The sequence below is a fragment of the Syngnathoides biaculeatus genome, chromosome 5, assembly GCF_019802595.1.
Source record: "Syngnathoides biaculeatus isolate LvHL_M chromosome 5, ASM1980259v1, whole genome shotgun sequence".
Taxonomy (NCBI): domain Eukaryota; kingdom Metazoa; phylum Chordata; class Actinopteri; order Syngnathiformes; family Syngnathidae; genus Syngnathoides; species Syngnathoides biaculeatus.
In genome coordinates, this window is record NC_084644.1 from 14681571 (window position 1) to 14704558 (window position 22988).

Genomic DNA, 22988 nt, shown 5'->3' on the forward strand with positions numbered 1-22988 from the left:
TTCCTGAACTTTTATTTAACAAAGTAGAAATATCTATGAGCATCTTAATTCTTAAAAAGTGTCATCGAGCATTAGAAATTCCTCGTAGAATGGTGGTGAGGATATAGCTGCCAGGGAAGAGAGCGAGAGGAAGACCAAAGATAGGGTTGATGGATTTTGTGAAGGAAGACATATGAGGGTAGTTGGTGTTAGAGAGTAAGATGCAGGAGATATGCTTAGATGGAAAAAGATGACATGCTGTGGCGATCCCTAACTGGATGAGCTGAAAGGAAAAGAAGAAGTCACTGTACTTTATACTCGTAGAACCTGGTATTCATTTAAAAAATGTACAATATACACATCAACCCCTAATATACAGTGGAACCTCTACTTAAGAACGTCTCTCCTAACGGAAAATTCAGGTTACGAAACACCACCTCAGAATAAAATTCTCTTTAGCTGTGAAGGAAATTAAGGAAACGAAAGGAAAAAATAGGCACTGGATTCCCCAAATCCCACCATACGTAAACAATCTGTATCTTGGTGCTATAGAGCTGCTCTCGTATGGGCTGTCGCTGGAGCCTTTTCCTGGCATCCCATTGGCTAGGAGGGACGTCAATCTTTACCCATGGAATGGATTACTTTATTTACTTGTAAAATGCACTTATGAAAAATTCAGGTTATGAGACAACTCCCGGAATGGATTCATTTCGTACCTAGAGGTACCATTGTACAGTGAAACACAATAATCTGTAAATAAAACTTCTTACCTTAATAGGAGCCAATTTTGGTCCATGGAACTGGTAATGTGACCAGACTTTGCAAATCTATTATTGTGCTTGATTTTTGTGTCCACCAGACTCACAAGAAGCGAACATGGGAGATGATGTGCAGAGTGAAACCTAATCTTGTCATGGACCGTGAGGTAGAAAAAACTCTGCAGAGAATTGCAACTAGGTGTGTTATTTTTGTATTCTTACATTGAAAGTGAACGTGAAGACTGATTCAGTTTATTTTCCCACAAAGAGGCGTGGTGCAACTATTTAATGCGGTGAGGAAGCACCAGAAGAATGTTGATAACAAGGTGAAGGAGGCTGGTGGCTCAGAGAGGAGGAAGGCAAAAATACTCTCTTCTGTTTCCAAAAAGGACTTCATTGATGTGCTGAGGAAAACGGAAGGCAGCAGCAGTGTGACAGTCAAGGCAGAAAAAGACTTAAGTGTAAGTGGGTTTTTTTTTTTTTTTCCTTGTAACTCCTGAGAAAAACGAACTTCTTGAGAGCCTATATGTTTTTCTAAAAGAATGGAAAGAAATTATCATCTTGAATCGATACAAGGCGGCACGGTGGCACAGCTGTAAAAGGTTGGCCTCACAGTTCGTAGGTTCAATCCCGGCCCCACCTGTGTGGAGTTTGCATATAACCAAAAAGACTGTGTGGAGTTTGCATGTGCTCCCAGTGCCTGCGTGGGTTTTCTCCGGGCACTCTGGTTTCCTCCCACATCCCAAAAACATGCAACATTAATTGAACACTAATTTGCCCCTAGGTGTAATTGTGTGTGTGCCCTGAAATTGGTTGGCACCCAGTTCAGGGTGTACCCTGCCTCCTGCCCGCTGATAGCTGGGATAGACTCCAGCACTTCCGTGACACTTGTGAGGATAAGTGGCTCAGAAAATGGATGGATGAATTGATAGATATTAGCTCACTCTCAATACTATGAGAAACTTTAAGCCTGATATGTCCACCATTAAAATAAATTCATCCCTCCATCCATTTTTCAAGCTGCTTATCCTCAAAAAGGTTTGCAGAAGTGCTGGAGCCTATCCCAGCTAACTTCAGGCGAAAGGTTGACCACACGCTGAAATGGTCACCAGTCAGTTGCAGGGCACATATCGACACCATCACTGAACAAGAATTGATCCAAGCTACCCGCACCAAAGTCAGACCTGTGTAACACCACACAATCAGTGACTCGTAAAATAAATTCTAGATACTTTGTTAAACAAAATATAATATATATATATATATATATATATATATATATATATATATAAAATTTTGTTTGTAGACACTGGGTACAGAAAGTATTCAAATCCCCTTAATTTTTTCAACACTTGGTTGTATTGCAGCCTAAAATAATTTAAGTTAATTTTTTCCTTATTAAAATACACACAGCAATTCATATTGACGGGCAAAAAAATTTAGATTTGAAATGATTTTTGAAATATCACACGTTAGTGTTCCGACCATTTGCTCAGTATTTAGTAGAAATGGCTTTCTGAGCTAATAGAGCCATGAATCTTTTTGGTTATGATCGAACAAGTTTTTGACACCTGGATTTGGAGATCTGGTATTCCTCCTTGCAGATCCTCTCCAGTTCTGTCAGGTTGTATGGTGAAAGACAATGGGTAGCCATTTTCAGGCCTTTCTAGTGATGCTCAACAGGGTTTAAGTCATGGCTCTGGCTAGGCCATTCAAGAACAGTCATGGTTCAACTGTTCTGAGTGACCCCTTCATTATTTCACATGTGTGCTTAGGGTCATTGTCTTGTTGAAAGGTCAATCTTTGGCCCAGTCTGACCTCCTGAGCACTCTGACGACCCTAACGTCATTTCTGCCATTTGTATCCTGGATCTTGTTCTTTCGGTCACGACACACAACCTGTGACCATAGGTAAGAACGTCGATCAACTGGTGAATTGAGAGCTTTGCCTTTTGGCTGAGCTCGCTCCTTACCAAAACGGATCGATACAAAGTCGGCATCCCTACAGACCCTGCACTGATCCCCCAGTCGATCTCCCGCTCTATTCTTCCCTCAATTGTGAACAAGTCCCAAAGATACTTGAACTCCTCCACTGAAGGCAGAATTGCCACCCTCGTCCGACTGAGGAGTGTTGTCTCACATTTGGTTCTGCTGAGTCTCATCACAGCCACTTCACACTCTGCTGCAATACGCTGCAGTGAGCGTTGGAGATCATGGCTTGATGAAGCCAACGGAACCACATAATCTGCAAAGAACAGAGATGCAATGCTGAGGTAACCAAACCGGACACCCTTTACACATGGGCTACGCCTAGAAATTCTGTCCATAGAAGTAAACAAAATAGGTGACAAGGGGCAGCCTTGGCGAATTCCAACTCTCACTGGAAACGAGTTCGACTTATTGCCAGCAATGCAGACCAAACTCTGGCACCAGTCGAATAGACACCGAAAAGCCTCTATCAGGGTGTTCGTTACCCCATATTCCCGAATAGCACCCCACAGGACTCCCCAACGCAAATGGTCAAACGCCTTCTCCATGTCCACAAAACACATGTAGACTGGTCAGGTGAACTCCCATGCACCCTAGAGAATCCTGCTGAGGGTGTAGAGCTGGTCCACTGTTCCATGGCCAGGACGAAAACCACATTACTCCTCCTGAATTTGAGATTCGACTTCCCAACGTACACTCCTCTCCAGCACCCCTGAATAGACCTTACCAGGGAAGCTGAGGCATTTGATCCAACCTGTAGTTGGAACAAACCCAGCGGTCCTCCTCCTTAAAAAGGGGGACCACCACCGCAGTCCGCCAATCTAGAGGCACTGTCCCCAATGTCCATGCGATGTTGTAGAGTGTCAACCAGGACATCCCCACAACATTCAGACCCATTAGGAACTCAAGGTGAATCTCATCCACCCCCGGCGCCCTGCCATCAAAGAGCTATTTAACCACCTCGATGACCTCAACCCCAGAGATATAACACAGAACCCAGACTTTGCTTCTTTATGAGAATGTATCTCTGTGGAATTGAGGTCTTCGAAGTATTCTCCCCACCGACTCACAACAGCCCGAGTTGAGGTCAGCAGTGCGCCATCCTCACTATATAGACACAGTGATGACAGTGCACTGCTTTCCCCTCCTGAGATGTTGGATGGTGGACCAGAATTTCCTCAAAGCCATCTGGAAGTCATTCTCTATTGGCTCAGTGACCAGGGAAGCTGCATTCCGCTTGGCCAGCCTGACCCTATCAGCTGCCTCTGGCGTCCCATAGCCCAGAAATGCCCGATAAGACTCTTTCTTCAGCTGGAGAGCATCCCGCACTGTTGATGTCCACAGTGTTTTAGGGTAGCTGCCACTACATTTACTAACCACCTTACGGCCACTGCTCCAGTGGGCCCCGTCAGCGGTGGCAGTGCAGAACATCTTCCATTCTGATTCAATGTATCCCGCCTCCCCCAGAGCATAACCAAAGTTCTTTCGGAGGTGGGAGTTGAAATTCCTTCTGACGGGAATCTTCCAGCCATTCCCAGCAGACCCTCACAATATGTTTGGGTCTGCCACGTCGGACCGGGATCTTCCCCCACCATCAGAGCCAACTCACCACCAGGTGGTGATCAGTTGACCACTCCACCCCTCTCGTTACCCAAACGTCCACAACATGTGTCCGCAAGTCCGATGACACAACCACAAAATCGATCATCGAACTGCAACATAGGGTGGCCAGGTGCCAAGTGCACATGTGGACACCCTTATGCCTGAACATGGTGTTCGTTCTGGACAAGTAACAGATCACCACTCTGTTTCTGATCAGGGGGGTTTTCCCAATCACACCCTTCCAGTTCTCATTGTCATTCCCCACGTGGGCGTTGAAGTCCCCCAGCAGAATGATGGAGCCCCCAGAGGGAGCACTCACCAGCACTGCCTCTAAGGACTCTGAACTCTTGTTTAGTGCATAGGCACAAACAACAGTCAGACCCATCCCCTTACCTGAAGGCGGAGGGAGGCGACCAACTCATCCTCCAGGTGAAGCACAACGTACAGGTGCCAGGGTGGGGTGCAATGCATATATCCGCATCTGTTCGGCGCTTCTCACCATAGGCAACTCCAGAGTGGAACAGAGTCTAACCCCTTTCAAGAGACTGGTACCAGAGCCCAAGCGGTGCAAAGAAGCGAGTCCAACTATATCTAGTAGGATCTTCTCAACCTCACGTACCACATTGGGCTCCTCCCCTCCCAAAGAGGTGACATTTCATGTCCCTAGAACTAGTCTCTGTAGTCAGGGATCGCCAAGCTCCCCGCTTTTGGCTACCGCCCACCTCTCATTGCACCTGACCCCTGTGTCCCCTCTCACAAGTGGTGAGCTCATGGGAAGGGGTAACCATGATACCCTTTCGGGCTGTGTCCGGCCACCAGGCACTCGCCTTCGAGCCCCACCTCTGCAAATGCACCCTTGGCCATGGAGAACCACTCCCCTGATAAATTCATTCTGTGGTGTACAAAACTAAAAATCGTTAATTCTATTCAAGAAGTAAAACTTGTATCATGTATACATTAATTTCACACAGACTTATTTTAATGTTGATGATTACAACGACTATGACTATAACTACAACTGATAACCCCAAATTGATACCTCAAAGTTAGAATGTGGAGTTGCAATATTTGAAGGCACCTGTTGCCACATTCTAATCAGCTACTTAACTCAAAATACCCGCAAAGGCCTTTAAAATGTTCTATTTCTGTTGGTGACACAATCATAGGGAAGATTGTTCACCTGACAGTTGTCCAAAGACAACCATGGATACCAGGGCTCAATATTAACTTTTGCAGCTACAGTGAAGAAAATAAGTATTTGAACACCCTGCTATATTGCAAGTTCTCCCACTTGGAAATCATGGAGGGGTCTGAAATTTTCATCGAAAGTGCATGTCCACTGTGAAAGAGATAATCTAAAAATAAAAATCCAGAAATCACAATGTATGATTTTTTTTTTCTTTTTTTTTTTTTAGCGTTTTATTAGTGTGATTCAGCTGCAAATAAGTATTTGAACACCTGAGAAAACCAATGTTAATATTGGGTAGAGTAGCCTTTTTTTGCAATCACAGAGACCAAACGTTTCCTGTAGTTGTTCACCAGGTTTTGCACACACTGCAGGAGGGATTTTGGCCCCACTCCTCCACACAGATCTTCTCTAGATCAGACAGGTTTCTGGGCTGTCACTGAGAAATATGGAGTTTCAGCTCCCTCCAAAGATTTTCTATTCGGTTTGGGTCTGGAGATGGGCTAGGCCACGCCAGAACCTTGATATGCTTCTTACAGAGCCACTCCTTGGTTTTCCTGGGTGTGTGCTTTGGGTCATTGTCATGTTAAAAGATCCAGCCACAACACATCTTGAATGCTCTGACTGAGGGAAAGAGGCTGTGCCCCAAAATCTCGGCCATCCTCTCCTTAATAATCGCCCTGTACCATGTGCAGAAAAACACCCAAAGCGTGATGCTACCACCCCCATGCTTCACAGTAGGGATGGTGTTCTTGAGATGGAACTCATTAGTCTTCCTCCAAACATGATTAGTGGAATTCTGACCAAAAAGTTCCATTTTGGTCTCATCTGACCACAAAACCTTCTCCCATGACTCCTCTGTATCATCCAAATGGTCATTGGAAAACTTAAGACGGGCCTTGACATGAGCTGGTTTAAGCATGGGAACCTTCCGTGCCATGCAAGATTTCAAACCATGACGTCTTAGGGTATTACCAACAGTCACCTTGGAAACGGTGGTCCCAGCTCTTTTCAGGTCATTGACAAAGTCCTGTCGTATAGTCCTTGGCTAATTCCTCAGCTTTCTAAGGATCATTGAGATCCCACAAGGTGATATCTTGCATGGGACTCCACTGCGATTGAGCTTGACCGTCATGTTTAGCTTCTTCCGTTTTCTAATAATTGCTCCAACAGTGGACCTTTTTTCACCAAGCTGCTTGGCAATTTCTCCGTAGCCCTTTCCGGCCGTGTGGGGTTGTACAATTTTGTCTCTGGTGTATTTGAACAGCTCTTTTGTCTTGGCCATGTTGCAAGTTTGAGTCTTAATGATAGTAAGTATGGGGTGTATAGGTGTTTTTATGCAGCTAACGACCTCATACAGGTGGATCTGATTCGGAATAATACATGGAGTGGAGGTGGACTTTTAAAGGCGGACTAAGGGGGCTTTGAGGGTCAGAATTCTAGCTGATAGACAAGTGTTCAAATACTTATTTGCAGCTGTATCACACAAATCATACATTTACCAAGTTCATCTCATGGACTGAGCAGCCCAGTCCTTAATCCAATCGGGAATTTGTGAGGAGACATTCAAATGCTGTTTCTGAAGCAAATCCAAGAAATGTAAATGAATTGAGGAATGTCATTCAGGAATCTTGGACTGAAATAACATCTGAAAGGGTGCCACGAGTTGGTTGAATCCATGCCACACAGATGTGAAGCAGTTATAAAAAAAAAAAAAAAAAAGTATTACAACTTATTACTTTTTGTGATTCGAAGGTTTGCTAAATCCTAGAAACAATGTGCTTTTTTTTTTTTTAACACAGCCCTTTCAACAAAATGCCCAATTGACCCCTCCGTACAGGGCACTTAACCACGCCTCCTGAAGTTACGTCACCCCACGTGTGCTAACCTCAGACAAACAATTAGCAAAAATGGCGGCGCAGGAAGAAAACACTAGAGCGAAACTGTCCGATTTACCTTCTGATTTCTCACTCGCATTCTTAGGTAACAGTGAAATATCGTTGAAAGGGCTTCAACTATTTCTGCAAGGGGTATTTCAATGGTATTTACATGCATATCGACGGAGAAACCATTGATATTAGCGCGAGATCTTTCCGGAGTCAGAGGAAGACCGAGAAGCCACATAATATAATATATAACCCAAAGATGAATTCGTCATTGACAGTTTCCAATTTTCGTGTTACCTATCACACTTGTGTGCAGAATCCGTATGTGTATCTGTATAGCCATTTGTGAACCGCCGTATGAAGGAAAATAAGGCGAGGCTTGATTTACGAGTTGTTTCTCTCGTTTTCTTTGTGTAACGTCACACGCTCCCCTCAATAATTATTCTTGAATTAGTGCCGAACCTGCGTAAGTCCCAACCGAGTACGACAATCACTACTTTATAGTGTCCTCAAACATCCTTCCTTCTGTCTTGGTGTCTCGGTGCACGTCGAAGGCTTTTAGGACTGCGGTTTAGCTTAACTCACTGCCAACAAAGAGACACGTTTGTGGAGTCAGATCATCGCAAAATATCGCTCAACACAGATCAAGTGTGTCAATCATTCACACGTAAGCTATGGCCATTAGGAAAATCTGTTAGTAAAATGGGTTCTTGTTTTAGTTTCATTTGTTTAAAGATAGGTAAACCTATTGGTAATTGCGTCTGTCCATCTACGTAGACTACTGAGGTGGTGGAGAAACCAGCTTGGAGTGTCCTCAGTGATGACTACATGATGGGAGCGACTATGAAAGACTGGGATAAAGAAGAGGCCAAGGCACATACAGCAAATGGTGCAGATGGAATTGATTCCAATTGACACCAGAAGAGCGGACTCAAGAGACTTAATCCGGTCTCACTCTTATTTGGTTCAGGCTGTAACATCCAAGCAGATGACAATAAATCAACAGGGAAAAGTGTTGTCTTCTGGGAGCTCCAGTGCTGTACTTGTTTCTGTCATCTCGTATTGGCAATTGCCCAGAAAGAATTTGAGATTTCAAGAAGTTTGAGAAATTCTCCCTTTTTGATATTAGAAAGGCATGTCTTGAAAACGAACAAAAACATGCAAGAGGATAGATTGAATATTTTCTGTTGGATGATCGACCAGTTTCACTTCTTAGTTGGTTTTAACTGCAAAATTCAGTGATCATTTGAGACCATTTAGTGTACAAGATATTTTAATGTTGTGTAACCTCTATAAATATTACTTTTATACAATAGTGGTTTAATGAAAAGGTATTTTGCCTACTAAGATTGCAATGTATTGGTGTGGTTTATTTACTTTGCTCATGATTAATTCCCTCTGAAGCAACAATTCAGTATTTCTTGTCGCTTGCTGTATCCAGTTTTTGCTGTCCTTGTTTTCATGATGAACTTTTTTCTTCATTGAATCTCAAATTTTATGTACACCAGAAGGAAACATCTTTCAACCGAAAGGATCAAAATGACATCACTTCCTGATCTCTTAACATGTACATTAATTACTTAATACATGATCTGTATAAGATTTACTTTTGAAAGTATAGTAAGGAAAGTGCCCCAACTGTTTTATCCTTATTCTAAATATTTTATTTGGATTTTAGTTGAATGCCATGAGGAAAATGTAGGTATTTGAAAGTTAATAAAAAAAATTGTTTAGCAAGCAGCTTAACAGCTGATTGAAAGTCAAGTCATACATTTAGAGATACGGGCATGTTTTTTATTACAGCATTACATTAGTTGGCCTATAACATAACAGGAACTGATTATGAATTTAGTAAGTTTTAGTAATGTAGGTGAAGTACAAAACAAAGTACGTTGGTGTAAGGGAGTTAGTTTAAATCCCAAACAAAAAAATGCAATGTATAGAAAAGCAAATGCAGTAACAAAGGCACAATAAAATATGGTACATGATTAATTAATAATATAGTTATAGTGTCTGAGGTGGTTTGAATTAACTCATAATGGATAAATAAATTACAAAAATGAATTGATCCAGCAATACACAATGAACACCTGTAGGCAACTCTTCTGACTGATGTGTAGATGTGACATCAGCATTTTTGCTGAGTCTTCATTTTATTTGAGTTTCACATTTATGGCCTGCGGTGTCGTTGCAAACGGGGAAATATTTGCACAAGGTGTTATCAACAGATGGAGTGTGGCTAGTCTGGCTGTCTGCACTGTGCTGGATATGCGTTTATCATTGCAACACTCTGGGGTCCCGTTCTGGTATCCTGCCTTTTATCCTGGTGTGTTAATGCAAATGGCCAAGGTCACGGGACCTGGTGACGCCTCTGTTACCATCTCCACTCTGTCCCAACCTGCCTGGTCAAACAGTGACTTCATCGCTAACCTAAAAAACACAATTGATTGCAAGATGATCAGGAACCATTTGAACTGATTTTCTTAAACTCTAACATTCTATTTTTTTTTATCACTTGCTGACCTGCAATGACTGGTTTTTGATTGTGAAAAGTCTAGTGAACAGTTGGAATGTTTGTATGATCCTTGTTTCGATAATAGTTTTAACCTGTTAAACAGCATCTCACGTTGGGTTGATTGATAACCTAAAGCGTATTAGAATCATTTCAATTCATTGATAGCGTTGAGAAAACCAATTTGGAAACGTCAGTTGCAATTACTAGTGAGCCTGGTTAAAATGTCGTATCATGATTCCAATTACATTCTCAAATCAATACAACAAATTATATTTGGTTACATATTGATTTTTTTTTTTTTTAGATTTTGGATTAAAGCATCAAGATGACCCTTGGATGTTTCGTCTTTTAAAAAAATAATTGGCTCAGACGAGCATTTTTTTTTACAATTAACCTTGTTTGTTCTGTACAAATATGAATAAATATATAATAAAACGTTTGTTAGATTACACAGTATGTATGTATACATCATGTGGAAAACATCATTTTGACCTAACGGCAAATGTGCACAATTTAGATCACATGAAAAAATAGACAAGTGAATGTTACATAAAAAAGTCAAAAATTGTTCAAGTCATTTGTTATTTTATGGCTTTGAAAGTGTATGAGTCTAACCTTTTCAAATTCTCAGACAAACTTATATCTTCCACCATGAGGTAGCGCTATGGGGTCATATTTGAAAAAAATATAAGCAATCATCATTTAATTACAAATTTTCTTCCATTGTTGTAATGAGTTAAAATTACAGTATCTTAAAAAATGTATATACAGTCCTCATATTTCTGTAGATATTTAATTATATTTTTAAATGGGACAACTGATGAAATTACTTTGAGACAATGAGAAGTAGCCAGTGTGCAGCTTATATAAATCTAAATGTATTGTTCCCTCAAAATACAGGCATTAATGTCAAAACAAAAGTGAGTACACCGATCCATCCATCTTCTATGGCCTATCCAGGTCAGGTCGTCGGGGTAGTAGCTCTAGCAAGGACACCCAGACGTGGCTTTCCCCAGCCAATTCATCCAGCTCTTCTGGGGGCATCCTGAGGCGTTCCAAGGCCAGCCAATCCCCAGGGTCTCTTTCTGGTAGGACGTGTGTGGAACACCTCACTAGGGCGGCATCCGGGAGGCATCCAAATCAGAAGCCCAAACCTTCTCGTCTGACTCCTCCCAATGCAGAGGAGCAGCGGCTAAACTCTGACCCACTCCAGATGACAGAGCTTCTTGTCCTACCTCTAAGGGAGAGCCCGTAAACCCTCCGGAGGAAACTCATTTCTGCCATATGTATCTGCGATCTTGTTCTTTCGGTCGCGTGACTATAGGTGAGGGTAAGAACTTAGATTGACCAGTAAATTGAGAACTTTGCCTTTCGACTCAACTCCTTTACCACAATGAAATTAATTATCATGGCAGTTTAAAGCATGTGGAGGTCTCACACATATATGGTGAAGCCGCAGGTTGTATATCCCTCATGATGATGATAATAACAATACTGTACATGTGGAATGGGGGAAGACTGTTCAGCACATCTGCCTCACAGTTCTAAGAACCAGGGTCCGAATCCCAGCCCCGACTATGTGGAGTTTGGATGTTCTCCCCGTGCCTACTTGGGTTTTCTCTGAGTACTATGGTTTCAACTCACATCCCAAAAACGTGTGGTGGGTTGATGAAAGATTCTAAATTGCCTGTCGCAAATAGTTCTTCGTTTACATATGCCCTGCGGTTGGTGGTGACAACGTCGGGATGTACAACGTCTCTCGCTCATGCATGCGCCCATGACCCTAGTGAGGATATACGGTACAGAAAATTGATGGTTGGATGGATATGATAATACAATAATTTAAACATCAATTATCACTGAACACATTTCCCCGGAGTTTTATATGAAAAAATGCTCCAAGGTCCTACATGTGTTCCAGCAGTAATGTACTTTATTGGACAAACCCAGTGCGTTACAAATTGCTACAATGTAAAACTTCTAAAATATAAAAACAATATGATGATTTCATATCATGCTTGCAAAAATTAAAAATGGGACAGCGCCAATGATGCTTAATATAGTTTATGATTCAATTGATAATTTGTGCCAGAGAATTGGTGCTTTACCAGTGTGGTTCTGGTGCGTATTCCTGAAAGAAAAGGTAAATACATACCAGTCCCCATCACCAACACGACTCATCATATCATTTACCTGACTCGACACAAAGTCTTCAGACATTTAGAAACTGTAAAGACAGTGTACTCAGCTGGCTTTCAGCTAAAGGAGAGCAATCAAAAAGAGACACTGAGCAGAGCAGAACCAGAGGGCACCAGAGTTGAGAGACTGAAGGAATGGGCCCACCAGTTGACCTCTCAGCCATCTTCCTGAGGCCCAGCAAGATGCTGCTAAGACAATGCTGTGAGAGGAATGTGAAGCCTTTGCATATGGCAGTGACGATATAGGTTGTATTCCATTGCTAAAGATGCATATTACTCTCAACAACACCAGTCCAGTGCAAAAGACTTACATGTCCGTCCCAAGACCCCTTCATCAAGAAGTGAAGGAGTACCTGCAGGATTTGTTCAACAGGGGCTGGATCACACCTTCAAGGTTACCGTACTCCTCACCAGTGGTATGTGCTTGGAAAAATTATGGCACTCTCCGCCTTTGGTGCGACTACAGAGAACTGAATGGCAAATCAGTGCCTGATCACAATCCAAGACCAAGAATACAGGACATGTTGGACACACTTGGTGGGCGCTTGTGGTTTTCAGTGTTGGACCAAGGGAAGGTGTACCACCAGGGCTTCCTGGATGAACAGAGCTGTCCATTACAGTGAAGAAAATAAGTATTTGAACACCGTCCTATATTGCAAGTTCTCCCACTTAGAAATCATGGAGGGGTCTGAAAATGTCATCATAGGTGCATGTCCACTGTGAGAGAGATAATCTAAAAATAAAAATCCAGAAATCACAATGTATGATTTTTTTAACGATTTATTTGTTTGATAAAGTTGCAAATGAGTATTTGAACACCTGAGAAAACGAATGTTAATGTTTAGTACAGTAGCCTTTGTTTGCAATTACAGAGGTCAAATAATTCCTGGAGTTGTTCACCAGGTTTGCACACACTCCAGGAGGGATTTTGGCCAACTCCTCCACACAGATATTCTCTTGATCAGACAGGTTTCTGGGCTGTCACTGTGAAACATGGAGTTTCAGCTCCCTCCAAAGATTTTCTATTGGGTTTGGGTCTGGAGATGGGCTAGGCCACGCCAGAACCTTGATTATGCTTCTTACAGAGCCACTCCTTGGTTTTCCTGGCTGTGTGCTTTGGGTCATTGTCATGTTGAAAGACCCAGCCACGACCCATCTTGAATGCTCTGACTGAGGGAAAGAGGTTATTCCACAAAATCTAACAATACATGGCCCCGGTCATCCTCTCCTTAATACAGTGCAGTCGTCCTGTCCCATGTGCAGAAAAACACCCCCAAAGCATGATGCTACCACCCCCATGCTTCACAGTAGAGATGGTGTTGTTGGGATGGAACTCATCATTCATCTTCCTCCAAACACGGTTACTGGAATTATGACCCAAAAGTTCCATTTTGGTCTCATCTGACCACAAAACCTTCTCTCATGACTCCTCTGTATCATCCAAATGGTCATTGGAAAACTTAAGACGGGCCTTGACATGTGCTGGTTTAAGCAGCCTTATGTGCCATGCATGATTTCAAACCATGACGTCGGAGTGAATTACCAACAGTCACCTTGGAAATGGTGGTCGGCTCTTTTCAGGTCATTGACCAAGTCCTGTCGTGTAGTCCTGGGCTGATTTCTTACCTTTCTAAGGATCATTGAGACCCCACAAAGTGATATCTTGCATGGGGCTCCACTCTGATTGAGATTGACCGTCATGTTTAGCTTCTTCTATTTTCTAATGCTTGCTCCACCAGTGGACCTTTTTTCACCAAGCTGTTTGGCAATTTCTCCGAAGCCCTTTCCAGCCGTGTGGAGTTGTATAATTTTGTCTATGGTGTCTGTGGAAAACTCTTTGGTCTAGCTGATAGACAGGTGTTCAAATGTTTATTTGCAGCTGTATCACGCAAATAAATCGTTAAAAAATCATATATTGTGATTTCTGGATTTTTCTTTTTAGATCTCTCTCACAGTGGAGATGCACCTACGAGAAAAATTCCAGGCCCCTCCATGATTTCTTCTAAGTGGGAGAACTTGCAATATAGCAGGTTGTTCAAATACCTGTTTTCTTCACAGTAAGTCATTAAATTCTTTATCAGCAAAACTACTATTTTCTGCCTTGTGCCATTGTTAGGACACTCACTCACATCCTACTGATCCTATCAGTATTCGTATTACCGGTGGTAATTTATTTTGTAGACTACCGCACAATTCGTCATTTTAAACTGGTTCCTTTGCACTTGTCATTGCACTGGTCTATAACGGGATCTGTGAACGGATAAAGACACTCTGTACAAGCTTAACATAATGTGGGACGTTGACACACTTATCTCTTACCTGTTCTAAATAAATCAGATTTTACATCTTGCACGACTCTTATAAGGAATAGCTCCTATAAACAGAAATGTCTCTTGTTCCCTGTTCTTGTTGCTTTGTTGTTCTTTCTTCTGAATGTCGTACCAGGGCAGCACCGACTGCCGGAGAAAAATTCCTTGTGTTTTTACACACTTGGCCAATAAAGCTGATTCTGATTTTGGCATAGAGACAACAATTTGCACTTACATTCACATCTAAGGGCAATTTAGATTTTCCAATACAGTAGAAAATATACTGTAAACTACAAGATAAAATGTATGTTTAAATAAGCTGTCGCATAGCTACAAGCTTCATTTTAATATATTTGATTGTATATTTCATGTTTAAATTAGTGTAAATTTGAATTCTATTTAATTGAGCAATTCTTTCACATAAAATAAGTGAACACGGTCCACACTTTTGAGTATGCCCAGCCAAACCCGTTTGGATGTCCCGTCTGAGTTAGATACCCAGGGCAACTGTTCTCTGCGCCCCCCCTTGCACTTATTGTGCATAGGTTGAGTATAAATAAGCCCCAAGGCTGCTTCATGTCTTTCTACAACGGCAAAATTGAATGCCCCAAATTATTTATCCAACTTTAAAACATACTCTTCCCATTATTCGCAAGGCACATAAGCCCAGCGGGTCGTGGGCCTTCCGAGCAACTTCCCTGTTGGTGCCACAAACGCTCCGATTGAAAACACGTCCAACTCAAGAGAAACGTGCATTTTTCAGACTGCTAGTAATTTGTTGCCTGATTTCAGTCCCCGCCCCTGGACCCCCCAGCCCCGCATCTCCGCCCCCCACTCTCAAATAAAAAAAAAACGCGTGTCGAATGATTGAAATACTTGATCGTCATGAAAAATACATTAGAGGGATTGGGGGGGGGTGTTGTTTTTCAAAAGATCCTATTTTTGAGTGCGTGTTTGAACACGTGGTCTAATGGCTGCTTTCTGAATCTCATTGAAGCGGCCTCAGAGGTCCGCTGCCGGCCACGCGTCGGAGAAGAGCTGTAGACGGACTGAGTACGACGTGCGAAGACTCCCCGCGTCGCAGCTGCTGCGTCCGTCCGCATTGGAAGGTGGAACGCTTCAACGTCTGTTGTGGATTTTGGTTGAGGAAATCACCTGATCGCCCGACTGAACAGTGGCACTAGACTGGCACAATTGGAACGTTTCAACAAAACACGTTGGGATGATTCTCGCTTCTTTTAACTCCACAGCCGGGTAGACGTCTCTGGCTGTGCCGTTTTGGGAGTGGGGTGGGGGTGCCATGATCCCAACCAGCATTCTGATGCAGCGGTGAAACTGTGCTTGACGATCCACTGACTATTACTCAGTTGTTTTCCTCTCTTGTTCTGGACATAAGACATTTTGCCTGGCTGAATGGAAGCAATCACAGCCCCAGCCGCCACTTGCCTGCACTTTTACGCACGCGCGATCACTTCAGTAACGGTTTCTTCCAAACCACTGAATGATTTTTTTTGGTAACGTAGACAACTCATCCGCTTTCTATTTTTGAAACTCATTGAAAATATCATCGGAGGGTTAGGTTAACCCGTGCGGGGATTGATGCGCTCAGAATTTTGACTTTTTTTTGTCCGTGAAATATGTATTGTCCGTGACTTTTAAGTGTATGCTCCTTTTTTTTTTTTTTTTTAGATTAGTGTTTGGGTCCGAGCGGAAAAGATGAACCTGTGCTTTACCAGCGTTCTCCTCACTTTGGATTTCTTCACGGTGACGCTCAGTTTGTCGACATGCAGCATACTGGACATGGACCAGTTCAAGATGAAGCGCATCGAGTCTATCCGAGGGCAAATTCTGAGCAAACTCAAGCTAGCTAATCCTCCGGAGGACTTCCCCGAGCCCGAGGACGCGTCCAAGGACATCGTAGCCATTTACAACAGCACACGGGACCTTTTGCAAGAGAAGGCCAACGAACGGGCTGCAACGTGCGAGCGCCAGCGCAGTGAAGAGGAATACTACGCCAAGGAGGTGCACAAGATCCAAATGCAGCCTATCTACCCGTCCGAGAGTAAGTGCATATGCTATATGAAGTATACAACCAGATAAACAAAGCGATTGTCGCATGCATCTTTATGAATTCGTCAATGAGGGGTGGGTTGTATTACTGCAGAATTAATCTGAGGAACTATTAAGGCATTGGGTGGACAGATGAGTCTCATGTGAAAGATGCTGGCTTGCCCGAACATTGTCCTGACCACAACCCCATCAAACATCTTTAACAATGGGATAAACAAGAGTGGGATGCCTGGTATTAGTATTTGAATTTGTGTATTGGCAGTTGCTACCCATCAAAAGGTCTGTATTTTTTTTCAAAGAAAAAAAAATCTAAAGCAGGGTTCTCAAACTCAGTTTACCTTAGGGCCACTGGAATCAGAATCTAGTTGAGGCTGGGCCTCAGATGTACATGCACGTGTGCGCAATTTAAATTAGAAATAAAAAGATCCATTCTTCTCAAACATGTTTTTTATTTTATTTTTTTTACACAAAATTAGATAAACAAGGATGCTGGTGTGAACAAGTTGTGTGCAAAGCTATTAATAAAACTCTCCATGACAACTTGTATCAAGCCCAGTCGATGTCATACTTTCGAAAATCATGATCGGTAGGCTTGTCTGCGGTGCACACAACCCTGTAAAACTGCCATTCATAAAAAAACTCAAGGACCGTGTGAACATTAAACTTTCATATTAAAGTGGGGGGCACAAAATATCTCGCGGGCTGCAAATGGCCCCCGAGCCGCCAGTTCGAGACCCCTGATCAATGGTCATATTTTCAAACTTTTAGTCCCAAAATGTCTTCACCGTCCGGCTTCCGAAATGAAGTTGTGTTGTTTGCATCAATAAATTGGGTTATTTCTGGGATATGAAGATGTATTTGATCTTTGTGAAAGTGTCAGAACAAGTGTTTCCCCATTATCCATGGGGGTTATGTTCCATTTACCTCTGTGAATAACCAAAATCTGCAAATCATGGATGCAGTATTAATACACAGTTTACACTGTCAGCATTCATGCCAGCACGTGTTTTAGCGTGTATGTAGGCTACCATGTGATGGCGCTCACGAGGCAGTGCGGAACAATTGCATTTCACATATGTAAGCAGAAGAGTCTGACATTGCCCTGATCAAAACTAAAATTATCACACCACAGCAAACCGAATAGGATAACTAGCAAATAATAATTTAAAGGGGAACTCCATTGGTTTGCATTAAAAATGTATACTATAGGTCATGTAATATGTACAATAGTTTGACAACGTGATGTTAAATTCTCTCTCATTTAATAGTGTTTTGAGAAGATTTTTATCGATAATTACGAATTTTCAGGGGAGCTGCCATTTTCGCAAGTCACATAACCTACGTGCGCGAATGTGACGTGTACCGTGCCGCAGCAAATGCTTGATTACATGGGACACCATTTATGCTCAGTACTGATTTCTCAGATTTTTCCTCATCTGATGAAGAAATACCAGTATCGGTTGATCGGGAAGACGGAGGAATACTTTCATACACAGCCGTGAGAGGCACAGCCGTGAGCGGCACAGCCATGAGCGGCTTGGCCGCTCGGTTGATCGGGAAGACGGAGCAATACTTCCATACAGCGCGCTCACAGCTGTACGGCTGTGTATGGAATTATTCCTCCGTCTTCCTGAACAGCCGAGCTGTGAGCTCCCTCCGACAGGGAGCGAGCTCATGGCTACCCCTAGCCCCGGAGCTGTGCCGCTCATGGCTGTGTATGGTTGTATTCCTCTGTCTTCCCGATCAACTGAGCTGCCGAGCCGTGAGCTCGCTCCCCGAGCCTTGGAGCTCGCTCCCCGGGGAGCCTGTGTATGGACAGCCGCTCACAGCACCACTCACGGCTGTGTATGGAAGTATTCCTCCGTCTTCCCGATCAACCGAGTGGCCGAGCCACTTACGCCTGTGTATGGAAGTATTGTTCCGTCTTCCCGATCAACCGATACTGCGATTTCTTCATCTAATGGGGATAAATCAGAGAAATCAACGCTGGGCATAAATGGTGTCCCATGTAATCGAGCCTTTGTTGCGGCACGCTACACGGCACATCCATGCACGTAGGTCATGTAATTGGCGAAACTGGCACCATCCCTGAAAATTGGTAATTGTCGATAAAAATCATCTCAAAACACTATTAAATGAGAGAGGATTTTACATCACATTGTCAAACTAGAGTACATATTGCATGACCTATGGGATACATTGTTAATGCAAACCAATGGATTTCCCCTTTAACTGAGGACAAAGCCCCAGCGGACACACACAACAACTTCAAATGAGATATTTAGTTGTCTGCCAACTACAAAGATTCAAATCAAAACAACCTATTGTCTTCTTTTGTCGCTCTACCACAAAATCTTTCCATCATTAATTTTTTTTGAGCACATAGAACATATACTCATTTATTCATCCATGTACTTATTTTTGCCTTAGTACTTTTGCATCCGTGGAGAAATGCAGTCCGTTGCGGTTTACTGGTCTGAGACTTGTAAGGATTTGGTAATGCCTCTTAAGAGAGGAAATGTAATCTATTTCAGGCCTTTGTTCATTTTTGTAGTTCAACCACAAAAGCATTCCATCATTTTTTTGTCCACATTGCATATTTAGATTTGCAAACACCTTTTCACGTAGGAAACCTCTTTCAGGTTCAATCATGAAATGAATCATGAAACCATAATTCATTGTTCTGGCAATGTTGCATTTTTCATGGCCATGCATTTTTCATTCTTATTGGTCATAATGGTGTGAAAAAAAAGTTAAAAACACAAAAAACATTTCAAAACGTATGGCAATATTGCATTCATCTTTGAAAGCAAATCTGTTTATTTCAGATAGTAGAGTTAAAAATCAAAGCAATCCAATGTGAGGAACCAGATTAATACAAGAATTCAGTATATGTATATATTTTTTTGCCACATGTCAAGCAAGTTACCAGAAGGTGCAGTAGATTTTCAGAGAACCAACAAGACCCAGCATTCATGTTTTACATGCTCCTCAGACTGCAATTGGGCAATTTATCAAAAGGGGTGTGTTCAAAAAATTGCAGTGTGTCATTCAAGGAGAAATGCATGTTCAACAGGTGCTGGCTTCATCATGATATATCATATGGGCCACCTGATTCACTTGTGTTTTACACAAAATTGATGACCTCACTCATGGAATTCTATGCTGCTATTTTCTTTGATTGCTCCCATTTCAACATACTGTATTACCCAATTGCGCAGCCTTAAAAGTGTGTACATCATGAAGGGTGGGTCTTGTTGGTTTTCTGAGAATCGACTGCACCTACTGGTAACTTGTTTGACATAACAAAAACAACAACAACATTTACTGAAAACATGGCTTAATCTGGATAGTCACATTGGACTGATATTATTTTGCACACTGTGGTACAACATTTGGTGGATATTCTCTCACTTTTTTCTCTTAAAAAATGGAAAATCAATCAGTGCTTTGGCTATGGCCAGTACAGTAAACATTTTAGATGCATACTTTCATTGTAAACTCACCCATGATAGCTGAAATAGTGTCTCAATCTTAGACCAGATAATAAACATTTTTTAAAAGTTTTACCCCACACTTTAAACACTTTTGAACTTGTTAAAACACATTTGTAAAGTATTCCTTAGTCTTGAACGTGTAAGTGAGCTTTATTCAAAAGCACTTTCATATAAGACTTAGTATTCCCTATAACTCTTACCCAGCTGGTCCACGCCACTGAATAACTTGAGTTAATGTTTAAGCCAAATGTTCTTTTACGGTTTCATCTACAAAAAGAGCTGTGCAGCAGCACTCCTATCATATGTTGTGGCTATTTAGACCTCCACACAGTGACTCTAACATGGACTTAAAAATGTCAATTTCATTAAAAAAACAAAACAAAACACCTTGGTTTTGGCCCTCTTACAGCTACATGTGTTTGATCCACATTTGTATATGCTTTATTCATGTTTGGCTTTCCTCTGATTGGTTGTCTCCATGTAAAAGACCCACTTGTGAGAGGACAGGTTTGTTACAGTGCCTTGTGAAAGTATTCGGCCCCCTTGATCTTTTCAACCTTTTGCCACACTTCAGGCTTCAAACATAAAGATATAACTTATTTTTTTGTGTTAAAAATCAACAACAACTGGGACACCATCGTGAAGTGGAATGAAGTTTATTCGGTATTTTCAACTTTTTTAACAAATAAAAACCTGAAAAGTGGGCCGTGCAATATCATTTGCCCCCCTTGCATTAATACTTTGTAGCGCCACCTCTTGCTGCAATTACTGCTGCAAGTCATTTGGGGTATGTCTCTATCAGTTTTGCACATCGAGAGACAACACCTGGATATGTTTATTTGTGAACCATTCCTTTCTAGATTTGGCTTTATGTTTTGGATTATTGTCCTCTTGGAAGATAAATCTCTGTCCCAGTCTCAGGTCTTTTGCAGACTCCAACAGGTTTTCTTCCAGAATGGTCCTGTATTTGGCTCCATTCATTGTCCCATCAATTTTAACCTTCTTCCCTGTCCCTGCTGAAGAGAAGCCGGCCCAAACCATGAGGCTGCCACCACCATGTTTGACAGTGGGGATGGTGTGTTCAGGGTGATGAGCTGTATTGGTTTTACGCCAAACATATCGTTTTGCATTGTGGCCAAAAAGTTCAATTTTGTGTCATCTGACCAGATCACCTTCTTCCACATCCTCGGTGTGTCTCCCGGGTGGCCTGTAGCAAACTTTAAACATGACCTTTTATGGCTATCTTTGAGAAATGGCTTTCTTCTTGCCACTCTTAGTTAAAGGCCAGATTTATGCAGTATATGACTGATTGTTATCCTATGGACAGACTCTCCCACCTCAGCTGTAGATCTCTGCAGTTCATCCAGAGTGATCATGGGTCTCTTGGCTGCATCTCTGATTAGTCTTCTCCTTGTTCGAGGTGAAAGTTTAGAGGGATGGCCGGGTCTTGGTAGATTTGCAGTGGTCTGATACTCCTTCCATTTCAATATGATTGCTTGCACAGTGCTCCTTGAGCTTCTTTCTCTCTCATGAAATGTCGAGAAAATAAATCTTTGAACACATTTTACACATACATTCTGGAATTCTTCATATATTTTTGTTCACCTGTTAAACACAAACAAAATACTTTTCAACAGTAACAGTTCATACCATACACATTCATGCATGTCGTGCTATCAAATGTCCATGTGATTGTCCTCGACTGGCTCATTGGATTTTTTTGCAGTTGCAATGGATGGTTTGTTCTCTACCAAGATCATTGTGGACAAAGACTGCATTCCAAGATTACTCAATAATCGTCTCTGCTCAATACTTTCTTAAGCAGTGTGACTGAGTACGATGTACTCTGCTTCTGCTGTTAAAAGTGTATCTGTTGGATGTTTATTAAACGAGCCATCCTACTGCTCTTCCACTGAGGAAAAAATGTTGCCTGTTGTTGATCACCAGCTCAGCCACCATCTCCTAATCTAATCAAAGATTCTCTGATTTGATTTGATATTTCAGATTTGAGAGCAGGTTTTGCTGCCCCCTTTGAGATCTTCAGTTTATGACACTCCAATTTAAGTCACAATGGTCACTTTTCTTCAACTTATATCACACAAAAATGGTTTTCATATTTTTACTGAGCACGACATCTTTAGATTTAAGCATCCTTTGGCAGCAATAACCTCAACCAAATAGTGTCATGAGCCAGCGGTACAGGGGCGGACCCAAATACAGTGGTACCTCGGTTTTCGAACGTCTTGGTTTTCATACAAATCGTTTTTCGAACGAAAAGTGAGAGATTTTTTTGCTTTGGTTTTCGAACGAAAATCAGTATTTGAACTCCCGACCAGTTGACCCACGATGAATTTTTATTGTGCTTTTGAACGCACCCCCGAAAAAAAAAAATACAGAAAAGATGTAACACGCGCAACTGTGCGTGCTAGTTGTTTCACGCACTCCTCTGCTTGCGGACGTTTCCCAGTACTGTTGTGATTTTTTTCTTCAAATTGAGCAACATTAACGCCCGATCATGGCTCCAAAGAAGGCAAGTGGAACTGCTGGTTCTGAAAAAAGGAAAGTGGTGCATAACACTGTCAACTTCAAGAAGGATTTGATAGCCAAGCACAAATCTGGTGTGCGTGTTTCTGAGTTATCGAACAAGTATGGCTGGGCGCAATTGACAATCAGCACCATTCTGAAACACCAGGATGCCCTCAAAGCAAGTGATGTTGCTAAAGGAGCAACCATGTTGACCAAGCAGAAAACAGATCTTGGAGGAAGTTGAAAAGTTGCTTCTCATTTTCGTGAACGAGAAGCAGTTAGCTGGGGATAGTGTTGGCGAGGAAGGGAGGAGATGTCGTCTGATGAGGCTGAAAGCAGAAAGGACTTCTCAAGTGCCAATATTAAAGCTATCTGCGCTAAATGGAACGACATACATAATTTTGTAGATCTTCATCACCCATATAAAGCTGGATGTTGCAGAGCACTGCAAAATTTTATTGATTTTGTTATGAG

General features: G+C 42.1%; 1 protein-coding gene across 14 annotated transcripts in view; it reads left to right on the forward strand.

Annotated features, from left to right (window-relative positions):
• tgfb2 (transforming growth factor, beta 2) overlaps positions 1-22988 on the forward strand; it is an 86587-nt gene that overhangs the window by 1650 nt on the left and 61949 nt on the right. For 10 of the 14 annotated variants that reach the window (XM_061819590.1, XM_061819591.1, XM_061819599.1 and 7 more), the window contains exons 3-5: positions 839-936; positions 1006-1198; positions 16111-16483. In XM_061819590.1, the coding sequence (XP_061675574.1) occupies positions 839-936; positions 1006-1198; positions 16111-16483 (664 nt within the window). Of the gene's footprint in view, positions 1-838; positions 937-1005; positions 1199-14110; positions 14170-15252; positions 15531-16110; positions 16484-22988 lie in introns of those variants that run through there. The other 4 variants (XM_061819594.1, XM_061819593.1, XM_061819602.1 and 1 more) reach the window with 4 other exon arrangements.